The sequence below is a fragment of the Panthera leo genome, chromosome E2, assembly GCF_018350215.1.
Source record: "Panthera leo isolate Ple1 chromosome E2, P.leo_Ple1_pat1.1, whole genome shotgun sequence".
Lineage (NCBI taxonomy): Eukaryota > Metazoa > Chordata > Mammalia > Carnivora > Felidae > Panthera > Panthera leo.
Window position 1 is genome coordinate 11,537,374 of NC_056693.1, and position 15,249 is coordinate 11,552,622.

The window sequence follows — 15,249 nt, forward strand, 5'->3', positions numbered from 1 at the left end:
TGCCGGGTTGACTCAGGCAACAGGGAGCGCCGAGAGGCCTCGGGGGATCCAGGTCCTTGTCCCCACACCCTAGCCTGCCCCTTTGCAGGCATTTCCGAGGGCGGTGTCCCCGGTGACCTCAGCAGGCTGGTCCCCTCCAAGGGTGGCGCTCTGCCCCTGGCGTAATGGATTAATTAGGGTTCGCCGGCACTTCCGCCTGCTGGGGCGGGCAGCGCTGCCTCCCCGGAACAAGTAACTGTCCGGGGAGCACCTGCCCACGGGCCATCCAGGGCCACCTGATGAGCCCCTTGGGGACTGGGAAGTTGAGGCGCAGAGACGGGCACCTGTGGGACATACAGGGTCGGAGCCAGAGCCGGGCCGCGGTGGGGGCGGCGGTGTTTCTTAGCTACTGCGGCTCACACTTTCCCCTCCCACCCGTGTGATACAGCGAGGAGGCAGGTGGCACTCCTCAGACACCTTCTACGTCCTCGCTGGTCCAAGTAGCCACCCACTCAGGCCCGCGGCGTGCCTGATCCAGTCCAGCTGGGGAGGGGGGACCAGCACTTAACCCGTCCCGTGTGACCAGAGCTCAAGGGTGTGACCTCTGAGCCAAGGCCCGAAGGGCTGAGGGGACAGGCCCAGAGGGAGCCGAGAACTCTTCGAAGGCACCCACCCTCAGGCCGTGCGGCCTGGTGGGGGTACTGACCTCGCACTGCTCAGCTCCAAGGCTTGGGCACAGCACCCCGACTCCACCGGCCAACGACTGCTTCTGAGTGGACACGGGGCAGGAAGCCGGCATGTGACTGAGGCGCTGCCTTCCAGTCCCGACAGGGCTAAGCTTGGAGTAAACCCACACCTGCGAGATGTTCTCCGGCAGCGGGGGGGCGGGGGGGGGGAGCATTGCCTGCCGAGAGTAAAGCCCCCACGGAGACACGTGGGACCCTGAGATGCCATTAGGTCACTGTCCGCAGGCGTGGGATTGGAGCCGGTGAGTCCCTCCCCTTGGCCTCCCTTCGGCCGATCTGGCTCCGCCTTCCGCTTCTCGCCACCTCCAGTTGAGGCGGGAACAGATGAGCAGCAGAAGCGGGGCCAGCTCCAGACGGAACAAACTCGGACACTGGCGGGGGGGCGGGGGGGGTTGGAAGCCGCGGCCCCCGTCACGTGGTGCCATCTGTGGCCCGTGTCTCTTAGACGCTGACAAAGCCTGAGTCCAACAAAGCTAAGTGGGGGGACAGGTGGGTGTCGCAGGGCAGCCGGGCATAGCCGGGACAGTGACGGGCCACCGGCCTTGCCACGGTCTGTGCAGCTTTGCCGCTGGGACCCCGCACCCAGGTGAGTCCTCGGGGCTGGTTCCCATGGACAGAAAGGAACGTAAGCGACGTGTGTCCCTTTCCCGTCACGCCGAGTGAAGAAGCAGGTCTGCCTTCTCCACTCTCCTGCCCCATCCGCCTGCCGGGTGCAGGGGCTCCCCGGGGCCTAAGCAGAGGCAGAGCCACGCGAGACCTGGGGCCACAAGTCACTTTGTGGGGAACGGCTGCCTGCTACCTGAACTTTCACATGCGCGAAAACACACCCCGTGTACCGGCACGGACGTCTGGCCACAGCATCTAGACTCGCTGGGTCTTCACAAGCCCCAGCGATGCTTGGGCGGCCGAAGGCCAAGGGAAAACACTTAGGCAAGGGGAGCCACCCTTGTGATCCAGGACTGGATCCTGGATCCAGGTGGAAACCAGGACCCCCGCACGGCCGGTCTGTTAGTGGCCCCGGGCTGTTACAACAGAGTCCCGGGCCCCGGGTGGCTTAGAACAGAAGTGTATTCTCCCGGCTCTGGCGCCCGGAAGTCTGAAGGGCCACGCACTCTCGGAGCGTGGGGGGGGGCCAGCCGGTGCCCATGCTCCCTGAGCTGTGGACGGCTCGTCTCCACCACACCCTGAGAGCCTAGGCCTGAAGCCGGAAGATACTTTGGGGTTGTCTCCCTCTGGAGACACGGGATTGGCAGGTGGGAAGAAGATACAGGAGAGGGGAAAAAAAAAAAAAAAGTCGGCAGAGGGGGTGCACCAAGGCAGGGAGTGTTGCGGGAAATGTGGCTTTTGTCTGTCCAGCCTCCCAGTTTCCCTCTGGGGGACCACGGCACGAACCCCGCAGACGACCGAGCCCTGCCCGCCCCGCTCCCTGTGCCCACAACTCCCGCAGGGGGCGCCCACGATCGGCACCAGCAGAGAGCAGGCGAGTGTGGTGAACCCAGCTCTGGTTTATTAGAAAAGGTGTGAACAGAGTTGCACCGACAGGAAGAGCCCCTCCCCCACCCTCTGCCCACCCGTACCCCACACCCACACCGCCCCCGGGGGTTGTAGTGCCTCTCAGGGCGCAGCCTCAAGGGGCCTGGACAGCAGGGTCTCCAGAACCCTGGCTGCTCCCCGCCCCAGCTCCCTGATAGATTTATTGCACTTAAGAAAAAGAAAGCTCTGATTCTCTGCTCCCAGCTTCCCCACCCCCCCCACCCCCAGCCCCGGCCCGCACCCCAGCTGGGGCTGCTCTCCGCATCTCCACCACCGCCACTCACCGCCCCTCCGCCCGGTCCTGTGCCCCGGGGCCACCGGGGGGCCACCCCGCCACCACCCGGGACTCCTGCCCGCCACAGGGCAAGCCGGGCCGAACAGGCCCTCTTGAAAAGGCGTCCAGCCTGGTGGCCGATGTCCTCGGAGACCTCCTCCTCCCATTCCCCCCAGCCCAGAGCCTTCGAATGCCGGACACAGAGATACAAGTGCTTAAGTCAGGGCGGGGAGGGCACCCCCTGCAGCTCCTGCACTCCGTGTAGTGTTGTTGTGCGGGGCGGGGGCCCCCGGCAAGGCCCCCCACACCCCCGGCGGCCTGGGCCTCAGGGAGGCTGGGGGTGAAGGTGAGCAGATTCTCATGGCTCTGGCCTCAGCTCATCGAAGACTGATGGGAAGGGGGGAAAAGGAACTTGGGGAGGAGAGATTGGGGAGGGCCCGTCAGAGCCAGGGGCTCTACTGCCAGCCCCCAAGCCCCTCCTCACCCCCAGCCCTCTGGGGCCCCTGCCTCACCTAAAGTGTCACAGTGTCTCCTGCCCAGAGTCCTGACTGGCTTCCAGAAGCAGCTCCTCGAGCTCCTTCTCGTTCTTGGAGCAGCTCAGCTCTGCAAGGGGAGGCGACAAAGGGCAGGCGACCTCCTGTCAGGCAGGCGGGGATGGGGGTTCCAGTCTGACCCCCAGGGCAGCACGGGTCTCGGGTACCAGTGAGACCGTTAGACTCCAGTTAACAGATCTGGCCTTGCTCCCTCCCAGGGAGAGCTGCCCCGGATCCGAGGGAAGAAAGGTGGGGGCCAAGGGTCAAGTCCTACTCTTTCCTACCCCTGTACGGGCCATTTTAAAGAAGAGAAAACCGAAGCCTTCCGAGAGGCAGGTGCCTGCCTGGGGTCACACACAGCACCCAGGGCCCTTGGGCACCCTGCCCCAGAGCGGCACTCACCGTGTTCCAGGCCACAGCTGCCCGCCTTGGCCTCGGGCCCCGGGGGCGGCTCCGGGGGCAGTGCGAGGGCAAACTCGGGCTTTAGGCCGTTGGGCAGTGGTGGCCCTGACTGAGGCGGCTCCAGCTGCGACTGAGGCTCCGACACCCCCGGGTCCTGAGTGCTGACGGCCTCGGCTGGTGGCAGGGCAGGTGAGGCGGGAAGGGAGGCTGAGGCAGGTGGGGAGGGAGGACGAGGAGGGGCAGGGGAGGCGGGAGGGGCAGGGGAGGCGGGAGGGGCGGGAGGCACAGGGGGCTCTGCCCTCTCAGGCGGACTCTCCACCCGGGTCACCACAAACACTTTGTGGCCCCGGCCCGGGCTGGACACAGAAATGCGCTGCTCGGTGGGGGAGGAGGGGCTGCCTGGGGGGCTCCTGTCCCCAGGGCCCAGGGAGTCCGAGGGGGGCACCAGGGCGGGGCAGGGGGCCTCGGCCCTCTCCCCATCCTCCTCCTCAGAGTCTGATTCCGAGTCCGAGTCCGGCCCGGCGGCGGGGTCCGGGGCCCCGTTCTCCTGGGCCTTGGCGGCGGGCTCGTCCCCGGGCTCCTCGTCGGGCTGGGGCTCGGTGACGGTGATCTCGGGCATGGAGGCCGACAGCTGCAGCCGCTGCTCCTTCTCCTCCTGCTCCCGAGCCAGCATGAAGTTCTGTTTGCAGCCGTTCTGGATCTCGGCGAGCAGCGCCTTCTGCGTCTCGATGAAGCTCTTCACCTGCGGGCGGAGCGGCCCGGCTAGGGCTCTGGCCGGCGGGGGAACCCCCGGGCCAGCCCGGCCCGCCCCGCCCGCCAGAGGCCTCAGGGGAGGGCCCACTCAGCTCACCGCCTCCTTCTTGGGCTCACGGTCAAGGTCCAGGCGCAGCAGTGAGCGGTTCACCTTGAGGGCCAACGACAGTGCCATGAGCCCGCCCGTCTTGATCTCGTTCTCCCGAAGGTCCAGTCTCAGGAGGCGGGGGCTCTCGGCGATGAACTCTGCCACCGCCACCGCGCCTGGGAGGGGGACCGCAGGGGCTGGCCACGGGCTAGCCGCCCGCCAAGCCCGCGGGCACCGCTCCCCTGGCCCGGCCCCGCGCCCTACCCTCGCACGTGAGCTTGGTGGCGGTCAGGCCCAGGCGCAGCACGCTGCGGTTGCTGATGAGGCCGTTCTTGAGGTTCCGCACGCCCTCGTTCCCGATGGGGTTGTGGCCCAGGTTCAGCGTCTCCAGGCTCTGTGTGTGCGGCTGCAGGGGGCGGGGCGTGACAGTGAGGCGAGGCCCCGAAGGCCGGTCAGGAAAGAGGCACACCGAGTGCTCCCTCTCCGGCAGCGTCGCCCGGACAATCCTGCTTCAGGCCAGGTCCTTCGCGTACTTAGAAGCGGCCCCAGCGCCAGCCGCCCTGTCCGCCCCCAGCCCCGGGCCCACTCCCTGCTGGCACCCGCGGGCTCAGGGCACAGACCTGGCCGTTGGTGATTCTTAACTTAGACGGGAGTCTTTGTATCCTGTGGGCTTGTTTTACATACCACGTATTTATTTAAAAAACTTTTTTGGATGTTTATTTTTGAGAAACAGAGAGCGCGAGCAGGGGAGGGGCAGAGAGAGAGGGAGACGCAGAATCCGAAGCGGGCTCCAGGCTCTGAGCTGTCAGCACAGAGCCCGATGCAGGGCCTGAACTCACAAACCACAGGATCATGACCTGAGCCGAAGTCAGTTGCTCAACGGACTGAGCCAGCCAGGCGCCCCGCACGTATTTATTTTAAAAGATTTAAAACGTACTGAAGGCTTCCAGAAAGAGTAACTTCCCATGCATAACATGTTCACCTTGTGCGAGTCATTGTGCTAGGCTACCGTGCTGGGCGCCAAGAGACAAGGGAAGCCAGAGCAAGGCTACTTTCCTCGGGACAACGAGGCCGTGGGAGCCGAAGGAGAGCTCAAACAGCACGGAAAGCGCTCCTGCAAGGCTTCCTGAACTGCGGGAGGCACCGGATCGGGGAAGACGACGGGGCTGAGAGGTGGCGGCGGACACGTGGGCGCCCTCCCCTCTCCCGGGTCCCACTCACCAGCGTCATGCCCAGGAAGGCCATGCCCGTGTGCGTGAGCTGGTTGTTCCACAGCACCAGGGTCTCCAGCCCCTTCTTCTGCTCCTTGAGACCCTCGCAGATGTAGGCCAGACCTGGAGGAGACCCGTGGGCGAGTCCCGCCTGTGGTCTAAGTGCCTCTCCCGGGGGCACCAGAGCCGCCGGCCAGTGAGAGCGCGGAACCTCCCCCACCCCGCCCCCCACAGGCTCAGGCCCAGCACACGACGGCGCCCTGTCCGCTTCAGGACCCTGCTCGAGTGTCGCCCTCGCGCCAGTCCACCGCCAGCCCACCACTGCTGCTCTGTTTTTCTCCAGAGCACATCTCACCGTCCGACAGACTCGGTAATCTGTTCATCTGTCTCGGCGGTGTCTCTCCCGAGGGCAGACACCTCTGTCTCACGGCTGTGAGCCCACAGGCAGCAGGCCCGGCACGTGCCAGCTGCTCACTAACTGTGGCGTCCAGGCCTGGCCTCGAGGCCCTGTGCCATTCCCCCAGCCCTCTCCTCCCACCGAGGCCAGGGGACCCCGCTCAACGGTAAAGAGGATGAAACGGAGTTCCTCTCAGTAACCACTTCCTCCTCCTTCCCATTTACCCCCCAGCTCACCGTGGCCTCGTCTCCCCCCAGACATCCACCATCTAGCCTCTTTCCCACCTCGGGGCCTCTCGCACTTGCTGTTCCCCTGCCTGGATTCTTTTTCTAGGTCTTTAAAATGGCCGGTTCCACTCTCTCTCCACATGGCCGCCCAGAGGCCCCCTCCCCACATCATCTTAAACAGCGTCTGGTTGGCCCCTTGTCCCAACAGCCTTGTTTCCTTCAGGGCACTTTTTCCAGGTGGTAATTATTTTAATTATCTGTTCAATACCTCGCTTCATCCTGCACGTCTCCGCTGAGCTGTCCCCTCCTCCAGGACGCCCTCCCTGGGCTCCCACAGCCCAGCCCTGCCCAGTCTGAGCGGTCACTGCCTGGGGATGTTCCCTCTTGGACCGGCAGCCCCAGGAGGGCAGGGCGGGGATCGTCCTGGCCACCGCTGTGTCTCCAGCACCGCGGGGGCACCTGGCTGGGCACACGGCGGGTGCTCGGTGGCTGGGGTGGGGTGGGCAGACCTCTCACACACCTGAGTCCAGCACGTGGTTGTTACGGAGGTCCAGGATCTGCAGGGAGCAGTTGAACTTGAGGAGGTTGCCCAGCTGGGCCGAGTCCTGCAGGCCGTTGAGCTTGTTGTCGGCCAAGTACAGCTCCCTCAGGTTCACGTTCATCTTCAGCGCTGTGGCTGGGGGAGCACGGGCAGAGTGCCGTGACCGGCCAAGCCCCGGTGCCCGGCGGGCGCCCCGTCACTGCCCGGCGCCCCCGGCCCCCGAGCTCACCGAGCAGCATCAGCGGTCGCCCCGACAGGCTGGCGTTCTCCAGGTGCAGCACCGCGAGGCTGCTGCGGATGCGCAGGGCGCGGGCCACGAACGGTGCCGAGTGGTCCAGAAGGGGCGTGTTTCGGGCGTCCAGGTACTGCAGGCAGCTGGTCTGGTGGGGCAGGGGCGGGGCTGCGACAGCCGGCCCGGCCCTCCCTGCCCCCCGGGGCATCTCCCGCCCCGCGGCCCGGTGGGCACCAGGGCCCCGTGAGGGAAGGCCCGGCCCGGAGCCCCGCGGGTGAGCCAGGAGGGGCCCCCAGGCTCCCCTGCGGCAGACGCCCCGCACGAGGGAAGGGGGTGGCAACCACAGCCACTTCCAAGGGGTATGTCGCGGGCAAGCGAAGGACGGGGGAAAGATGCGTGAGGGGAGGAAAAGGGGTCAGGGTTGGCCTGGGGCAGGGCACCCTTCGTGCCGCTTTCCCACTAGCCTGGAAGCTGGGCACCGGCGCCCCACCGACGGCCCACGCCCCGAGGGCTCGGGAAGCCAGGTCCCAAGGGACAGGTGCCCCGGGAAAGCACCTGGACCCCCCCTGTGCCCGAGCCCCTTCCACCCCGGGTACAGGTGAGGGGCACCCACCTTGCGCATCATGTGGGCCGCGGCCTGCCAGCCCCGGGTGCCGATGTGCTTGTTGAAGGAGATGTTGAGGTGGGTGGCCGACTCGTAGTATTCGATCATGTCGAAGAGGGCCGAGGCGCCCTGTGGCACACACAACGGCGTTTAGGCTCAGGTGGAGGCAGGCCCAGGAGGCTAGGAGGTGGGGGCCACGCGACTAAGGGAAGGGGAGAGCCCTGACGCTGCCCTGGCACCTCTGGGTTCCGGGAACCAACCCGCCCGCTCCTGCCGGACTCCGTCTGCTTTCTCTTACTCGCCACCACCCCCGAAGTCGGGCAGATCTGGCGCATGAACAGGACAGGCCCTGGTGTTCCTGGGTCTCAGTTCTCCAGGAGCCCACCCACCGGGTCTCCCGGTGGCCTCCAAGTCTGGGGAGGCGAGGACACCTAGGCCTAAATGGGGAGGCTGCTTTCTGAAGGTTTCTTAAACTCTCCCTTACAGGTGCCGTTAGCTCCAGCAGGGGTTCCTGAAAAGGTTTCCAGTGGTCACACGGCTGCCCCCACTAAGGCCCGGCTCCCCAAGTCCCTCCCTTGCGCCAAGTCCCCTGCCTTTGGGGTGGGTCTCTGACACCCCGTTTTCTGGGCCCCACCCCAGAGCCCCAATATTCCTCACACCCACTCTGGTCACACTGGCTGTGTCCCCATCTTGTCCTTCAAGAGGCCCTGCCCAGCTGTTGTCCAAGGAGGCTCTTTTGCTGCAGCGCCCCCTCCCCCCAAACCTCAGAGGGGCCAGAGGGCTCAGGGAACAGGTGAGGCGGTGGCAGGGGCTGCTCACATCTTCGTCCAGGTTTGTCTGCTCCAGGTCCACGACCTTGAACTGTAGCCTCTTGAAGACCTCTTCCAGGGCCTCACAGGTCTTGTAGTCGAGTTTCTCGCCTGGGACAAGACAGAGGGCCGGGCACGTCTAGTGCACCTGTGTGTGTGTGTGTGTGTGTGTGTGTGTGTGTGTGTGCACTCGCGTGCCCCGGGGGGGTGGGGGCCGGAAACGCGGGCTCCAGGCCAGGGGAGGCTTATCGCGCCTGCCTCACGTCAGGGGGGGCTCCTGCCCCTGCCCCTGCCCACCTCCTCTTCCCGCAGGACCTGCCAGCCCAGACCCACCCCACAAGGGTCCCGGCCTCTGTCCAGACACGTACCTTTCAGGTCCAGACAGTCAATGCGGTGCCCAAGATCTGTGAACTCCTGGGGGAACAGAGCGGAGGGTGAAGACAGGAAGACACCCTCAGGAGCCAGGCTGGACCCTGACAGCGGGGCGGGCGGGGCTCTGATCTGGCTCCATTTCTGAGGTGGGGGCCGCGCGCAGGGCCTCAGAGAAGAGGGGCGGTTCTGCACCCACAGGGCCCGGGCCAGGCAGCCGGGGCACAGTCCCTCTGCCCCAGCTGGGCATCTCTGGGGCGGGCATCCCAGGCAGAAGGAGCGGCCAGCACAAAGGCTGTGAAGCAGGTGCTGAGGCAGGGAAGGCTGACAGGCCTGGGGGTGAAGGCCAGGCCCCAGGCCCCACACAGCAAGCGGTCAGGTGTGGGCCTGCTGGGGGTCACGTTCTGTTCTCGGGGCTCCACACACATTAACCCGTGGGGCGGGTGCTGTGACAAAACCATGGGCAGACAAAAGGCTCAGGGCCAGCCTTTCCTAAAGTCACTTGCTAGCGAGGGACAGGCTTGGTCGGAACCAGACGGTGGGCTCCAGGACCCACACTCTTGGCCACCACGCAGAGTGACTGTCTCTCCCTGGAGCTGCCGACAAGCCCTTCTGGAATTCTCCCAGAAACCCTTAAACCCAGTGAGCAGGAAGTCCCTAGCTGGATGGCAAGAGTGACTGCTCACAGTAATGCTAAGGGAACAACAACCCTGGAAACAAGCAACCTTGGAACATTCTGGAATGACCCATCCAGAGAGAGGACAGGCACCTTGTGGCACACGGCTACAGGGGGAACACGCCACAGGCACAGGAGTGCCCCGTTCACATAAAAGCGGAAGGTACCCTTGTGTCTGTGTAACTCTGGATAGTGAACTGCCCTCTCACAAACGCAGCACAGCAAAGGCCAGAGGACAAAGCCCCCAAGCTATCAACAGTGGGACTCCTGGGAAATGAGACCTGACTAAGAAGTGAAAGGTGGATTTTGTTTGTGCCTATAATATTTTAATTACAAAAGAAATCAGACACGGGCCGGTGGGTGGCTCAGTCGGCTGGGCGTTCGGCTCTTGGTTTCAGCCTGGGTCACGATCTCACGGTCTGTGGGGTCGAGCCTGGCATCGGGCTCTGGGCCGACAGTGCGGGACCTGCTTGGGATTCTCTTTGTCCCCCTCTCTCTCTGCCCCTCCCAACTTGTGCTCTTTCTCAAACTAAATAAACTTTAAAAAAAAATCAGACAACGTATATATTGAACAGAGAATATAAAGAATAAACGTGCACGTTTCCCCTGGGAAGAGAATTTCTTTGGGGAGTGATAGATATTTGAAATTCTTATTTTTTTCTTTTTTGTTATTATTATCTTTAAATGTTTATTTTTGAGAGAGAGAATGCACGTGCGCGTGGGGGAGGGGCAGAGAGAGAGGGAGGCGCAGACTCTGAAGCAGCCTCCAGGCTCCGAGCTGTCCCACAGAGCCCGACGCGGGGCTCGAACTCACGAACCGTGACATCATGACCTGAGCTCAAGTCGGACGCTTAACCCACTGAGCCACCCAGGCGCCCACATTCTCACTTTATATAGTTCCATACTGTTTAAATATTCATGAAGAGCCCGATTGCTTTCACAACCGAACAGAGGATTTTCAAGGATGTATTCACACGGGCCCTGGGCTGGGTGGCCAGGCTGGGCAGTGCTTTGTGCACCGTCCCCTGCGCGGGGCAGGCAGAGGGGCCCGGAGGCTGCTGGGGGCCAGAGGGAGCCCGGCCTCCTCTCCCCGCCTCCCCCACCCGGGTACCTGGAGCTGCCGGAGGAGCTTCGGGATCTGTCTGCAGTTCAGCTTCTGGCAGGCCTGCTTGTAGGCACCAATGACCTCATCCACGGTCACGTTCTGGGCTGCGGGCACAGAGGACCCAGGCCTGTGACTCCCCACACCCCGGGCCCCCTCCACCCCCTCCCACCCCCCGGGCCTCTGCCAGCGCTCCCTTCCCCCCACGCCAAGCCTCCACAACAAAATGCCCCTCCCAACGACCCACTGGGTTCTGTCTTCCGTTCAAGGGCCCTCGCTGCCACCGCCGCCCCGAGGTGCGGCCAAACGAGCCACGCCTTCCCTCCACGTCTCCCCACGGCTCCTCGAGCAGCTTCACACAAACATCACGCAGCTAGTATCACAAAATTTCCCTGCTTGTCATTCGTCTCCCCCGCTAGATGGGGAGCCCCGAAAGGGCAGGGCTGGGTCTATCTTTGTCACCACCTTGTCCCCACGCTGCCCAGCCTCGGGCCAGGGCCCAGAGCAGGTGTTCAGTTTGTGGTTTTGTTTTGTTTTGTTTTGTTTTTGTGGATAAGAGAATGAATCTGTACTTTGGTGCTATGAGGAAGCTGAGCCCAGAGAGGTGAAGCACCTTGCCCAAGGTCGCACAGCTGGTAAGTGGTGGAGCCAGGGACTGAACTAGGCTCTTAACTGTGATGCACGTGGCCTCCCAGACTCCCCACTCCTGAAACACCCTCAACAGCAAAACGTTCCCCAACGGCTACTTAGTGCCGGGCCTCGTCCCAGAGACACAGCAGCCGTCAGAGCAGACCGGGCACGGCCCTGTGTCCAGGGTAACAGCAGCGGCTCACAGAATGAAGGGATGTAGCCCACACCCAACAGCGGCCCGGCACAGTCCTGGGGAAGCCCGGGGCCAGCCACCGCGCCCCAGGCAAGGCTGGCCTCTTGGTCTGCACGGCTTTGCCTTCTGTGGATATCGCACTAAAATGGAGATAAACAGTACATGGCCCTTTGCGGCTATAAACAATACGTGGCCCTTTGCGGCTAGCCTCTTTCGTGGAGCATAAAGGATTTTGAGTTTTGCCCCTTTACTGTGCTGCACACGCGTTACACAGTCTGTTCGTCCATTCACTGGATGAGACATTTGTGTTCTTTTCGGTTTCTATGACGTACTGGATTCTGCCCCAGGGCAGCCAGGGAACAGGAGGCTCCGAGCAGGGGAGGGACGGAGTCAGGCCGAGAAGTCGATGCAGGACAGAGTCCTACACTTGGCTCCGGAACCCCATTCTCTCCGCTGTGCTGGGTGGGGCTGGGGCGCTGGAAGAAACTGACGCAGGCCCCGGCTGAGCCCTCACTGAGCCCTCACTACAGGCGGCCAGCAGCCTCCCCGGCGCATCACCTTCCCGCAGACCTAGTGAGGGAGCTCTGACGTGGGCGCGTGAGCCTGGTGGCCCCCGGGGCAGGGGGAGGGGGGAGGGGGGAGGGAGGAGGTGGGGGCAGGAGCTGGCCCTGCCAGGGAAGGCAGCCCTTGGGACTTGGGCCGCTGCCTCCGGGAGTCCCACCCAGCTGGGTCCACTGAGCCCCCAGGGTTCCACAAACTTGAGTGAGCAAAAGGGACATCTCTACTTTCACTAAGTGAACTGAAATGAGATTGAGCCTTTCCTTCTTATTAACCTGGGCAACAGAGAGAGAGAGAGAGAGAGAGAAAGAGAGAGAGAGAGAAGCATTTAGCAGCCCTGTGACTGTGTCATCAACTGCAATGACAGGTGCTTCCACGTCACGCAGGAGCCCCTGCAGACTGTGACGGCTCCTCGCTACCTCCTGTTATTTTATGTGCCAGGGAGGAAGAACAGAAATACTGGATTACAAGTTTAAAAAATCTCCAGCTGACTGTATTTTAATTGGTATCCTTTGTAACCCGACTTTATTTTTCGCCTTTAAAAGTCATCGCTCCAGTGCCTGGTTGGCTCAGACGGTGGAGCGCGCGACTCCTGATCTCAGGGTTGTGAGTTCAAGCCCCATGTTGGGTGTAGGGCTTACTTAAAAAAAAATTTTGTTTTTTTCAATCACCATTCTGAAAAGTGGTGCGCGGGCTTCAACTAGGCAGCCAAAGGGCAAAAAGTGCTCCCCTGGACAAGCTTGCTTCAAGAAAGGCCCCTATGCCAACGCTGGGTTGGCCTGGGCACATCAGACGGGGATGAGGGCCTGAGCACACGTGGGGCCATCAGTAGCAGCTCTCAGGGCCCCAGACAGCGTACAGGAAATAAGCCTCCTAAGCAACCTCTCAAGCTGCCATCAGTCCTTGAGGTGTTCAGTTCTGACATCCCTTCCTCCAGGGAGCCCTTCCTGACCCTCCAGGCAGGGCCAGGCTCCTCCCCTTCTAGCTCCACCCTCCCAGCCCTGCCCGCTGGGTCGATCTGTGTTGCGAGGAGCCCCCTGAGAAGCTTGAAGCCCGGGGTCTCGAACCCGGCCTCCTCCACACCAGCCACAGCTGCCGTCTGGCCACCCCTTCAGCCAGGGGTCCCTGGGGTATACATGCAGCACGGCCTCACACAAGGTCACAGCCAGGGCTCAGAGAGGTCGCATCCGCCCACTCACTTACAGAAGGGGAAACAGAGCGGGAGGCAGGGCTGGACGGACTCAGAGAAGTGGGAGAGCCCCCAGGGCCCAGAAAGACCGGGCGCCCTCTGCTGGTAAGAACGACAACTGCAGCTTGTCATTCTCTGATGCTGGGACACACTTTGGGGGGGGCGGGGGGGGGGGGACGGCCCAGGGGAAAGACACTAAAGGCACAAGAGCGCGGGGATTCGGTCAGTCCACAGCAGCCTGAGGGCACCCCTGCCCCACCTCGGTTACCCCAACATCGCCAGCAGCACGCCCCGAGGCCCGGCACGGCGCCGGCAGGCTCGGAGTGACCTTACATGTGGGGCTTCAGGCGCGTGTTAAGAAAAAGAAACTACTGCGAATTGCTTGCGGATGATGAGATAAACGTATTCAAAAAAAAAAAAAGAACCAATTTAAGAAAAACTGGTAAGGAAGCGGCAGTACAGAGGTCCGGAGAAGTAGCGTGCAGCATTTACACAGCACTTCTTTCCGCTGGGCCCGGCGCCGCCCCGAGCACTTCAGAAGCCAGCGGAACCGGACTGGCCCCTCCACACACCTGCTCTTCTGTGACGCCGTGGCCAAACGGTCAAGGGGAGAACACCGCGGAGGCCTGGCGTCCGCGGACGGAGAGAGACAAAGCTTCCCAGACCCCGCGCGGGGCCTCCAGCCTTGGGTCATCCGCCCCAAGACTTCCACAACCTTAAGGAACCGCACGGGCATCGCCACGGCACGAACGGGGGGGGGGCGGGCGCGAGTCAGCGGGCTCAGCAGTCACCCCGCAGGGGCCTGGAGGCCTCCCCAGAGGCCGCAGACGCCCCAAGGCGCTGGGCCCAGGGGACGGGGGAGCAGGGCCGCAGAGCGGTGAAGGCACAACTGCTGAGTGACCAGGGCAAGACTCCTTGCTGCCTCCCTCCCGGCCCTCCTGGGTAGGGCTCCCGAGTCTCCACCTGAGACACCGGGTCCCGCAAAGCGGTTATGAACACAGGCTGCGGGGGACGCCTGGGTGGCTCGGTTGGTTAGACGGCCGACTTGGGGCTCTCAGGTCACGATCCCGACGTCCGTGAGTTCGAGCCCTGCGTCGGGCTCTATGCTGACAGCTCAGAGCCTGCTTCCAATTCTGTGTCCCCTCTCTCTCTGCCCCTCCCTGACTCGTGATCTCTCTCGCTGTCTCAAAAATAAATGTTAAAAAAAATTAAAAAAAAAAAAAAAAAAAAAGAAACAGGCCCTGAGGCCACCAGGGTGGCTCAGTCGGTTGAGCGTCTGACTTCCGCTCAGGTCATGATCTCACAGTTTGTGAGTTCAAGCCCCGCATCGGGTTCTGTGCTGACAGCTCAGAGCCTGGAGCCCGCTTTGGTGTCTGTGTCTCCCTCTCTCTCTGCCCCTCTCCCACTCGTACTCTGTCTCTCTCAAAAATAAATAAAAACATTAAAAAAAAGAAAGAATAAATAAACATTAAAAAAACAAGACAAAACACAACACAGGCTCTGGAGCCACAGTGCCTGGGGTTGGATCCTGACTCCTAATTTAAAACTCTTGTGGGGCGCCTGGGTGGCACAGTCGGTTAAGCGTCCGACTTCAGCCAGGTCACGATCTCGCGGTCCGTGAGTTCGAGCCCCGCGTCGGGCTCTGGGCTGATGGCTTGGAGCCTGGAGCCTGTTTCCGATTCTGTGTCTCCCTCTCTCTCTGCCCCTCCCCCGTTCATGCTCTGTCTCTCTCTGTCCCAAAAATAAATAAAAAACGTTGAAAAAAAAAAAAAAACAAAAAAAACAAAAAAAACAAAAAAAAAAACTCTTGTGACTTCGAGGGGTTTCTGGGTGGCTCAGTCGGATGAACATCTAGCTGACTCTCGATTTCAGCTCAGGTCATGATCTCACGGTTCCTGAGTTTGAGCCTTGCCTCGGGCTCCATACTGACAGTGTGGAGCCTCCTTGGCATTCTCTCTCTCTCTCTCTCTCTCTCTCTCTCAAAATAAATAAGCTTCAAAAAACAAACTAACTAACTCTGCCTCTGAGCAAAGCGATTTAACCTCTGTGCCTCAATCGCCTATACCCGTAAAATGGGAGGAGGGTGACTAACTCCTCAGGTAACTGGTGATTGAGTGAGTACAAGTTCATCCCTCAGACCAGGGCTTGGCCAACTCACAGGTGCACATTAAACACCAGCCATCACTGTCGTGTCGCCCCCACT

General features: G+C 62.2%; 1 protein-coding gene across 1 annotated transcript in view; it reads right to left on the reverse strand.

Annotated features, from left to right (window-relative positions):
- Positions 1-2,492: 2,492 nt before the first annotated feature.
- The window catches only part of PPP1R37 (protein phosphatase 1 regulatory subunit 37), a 41,540-nt gene continuing 28,783 nt past the window's right edge, over positions 2,493-15,249 (reverse strand). Inside the window, exons 2-13 of the mRNA XM_042919202.1 lie at positions 10,486-10,583; positions 8,698-8,743; positions 8,340-8,440; positions 7,530-7,649; positions 6,914-7,064; positions 6,664-6,819; positions 5,530-5,642; positions 4,573-4,714; positions 4,318-4,484; positions 3,468-4,209; positions 3,045-3,135; positions 2,493-2,943 (exon numbers count right to left, since the gene is read on the reverse strand). Of these exons, the coding sequence (XP_042775136.1) occupies positions 3,053-3,135; positions 3,468-4,209; positions 4,318-4,484; positions 4,573-4,714; positions 5,530-5,642; positions 6,664-6,819; positions 6,914-7,064; positions 7,530-7,649; positions 8,340-8,440; positions 8,698-8,743; positions 10,486-10,583 (1,919 nt within the window). The 3' untranslated portion in view covers positions 2,493-2,943; positions 3,045-3,052. The remainder of the gene's footprint in view (positions 2,944-3,044; positions 3,136-3,467; positions 4,210-4,317; positions 4,485-4,572; positions 4,715-5,529; positions 5,643-6,663; positions 6,820-6,913; positions 7,065-7,529; positions 7,650-8,339; positions 8,441-8,697; positions 8,744-10,485; positions 10,584-15,249) is intronic.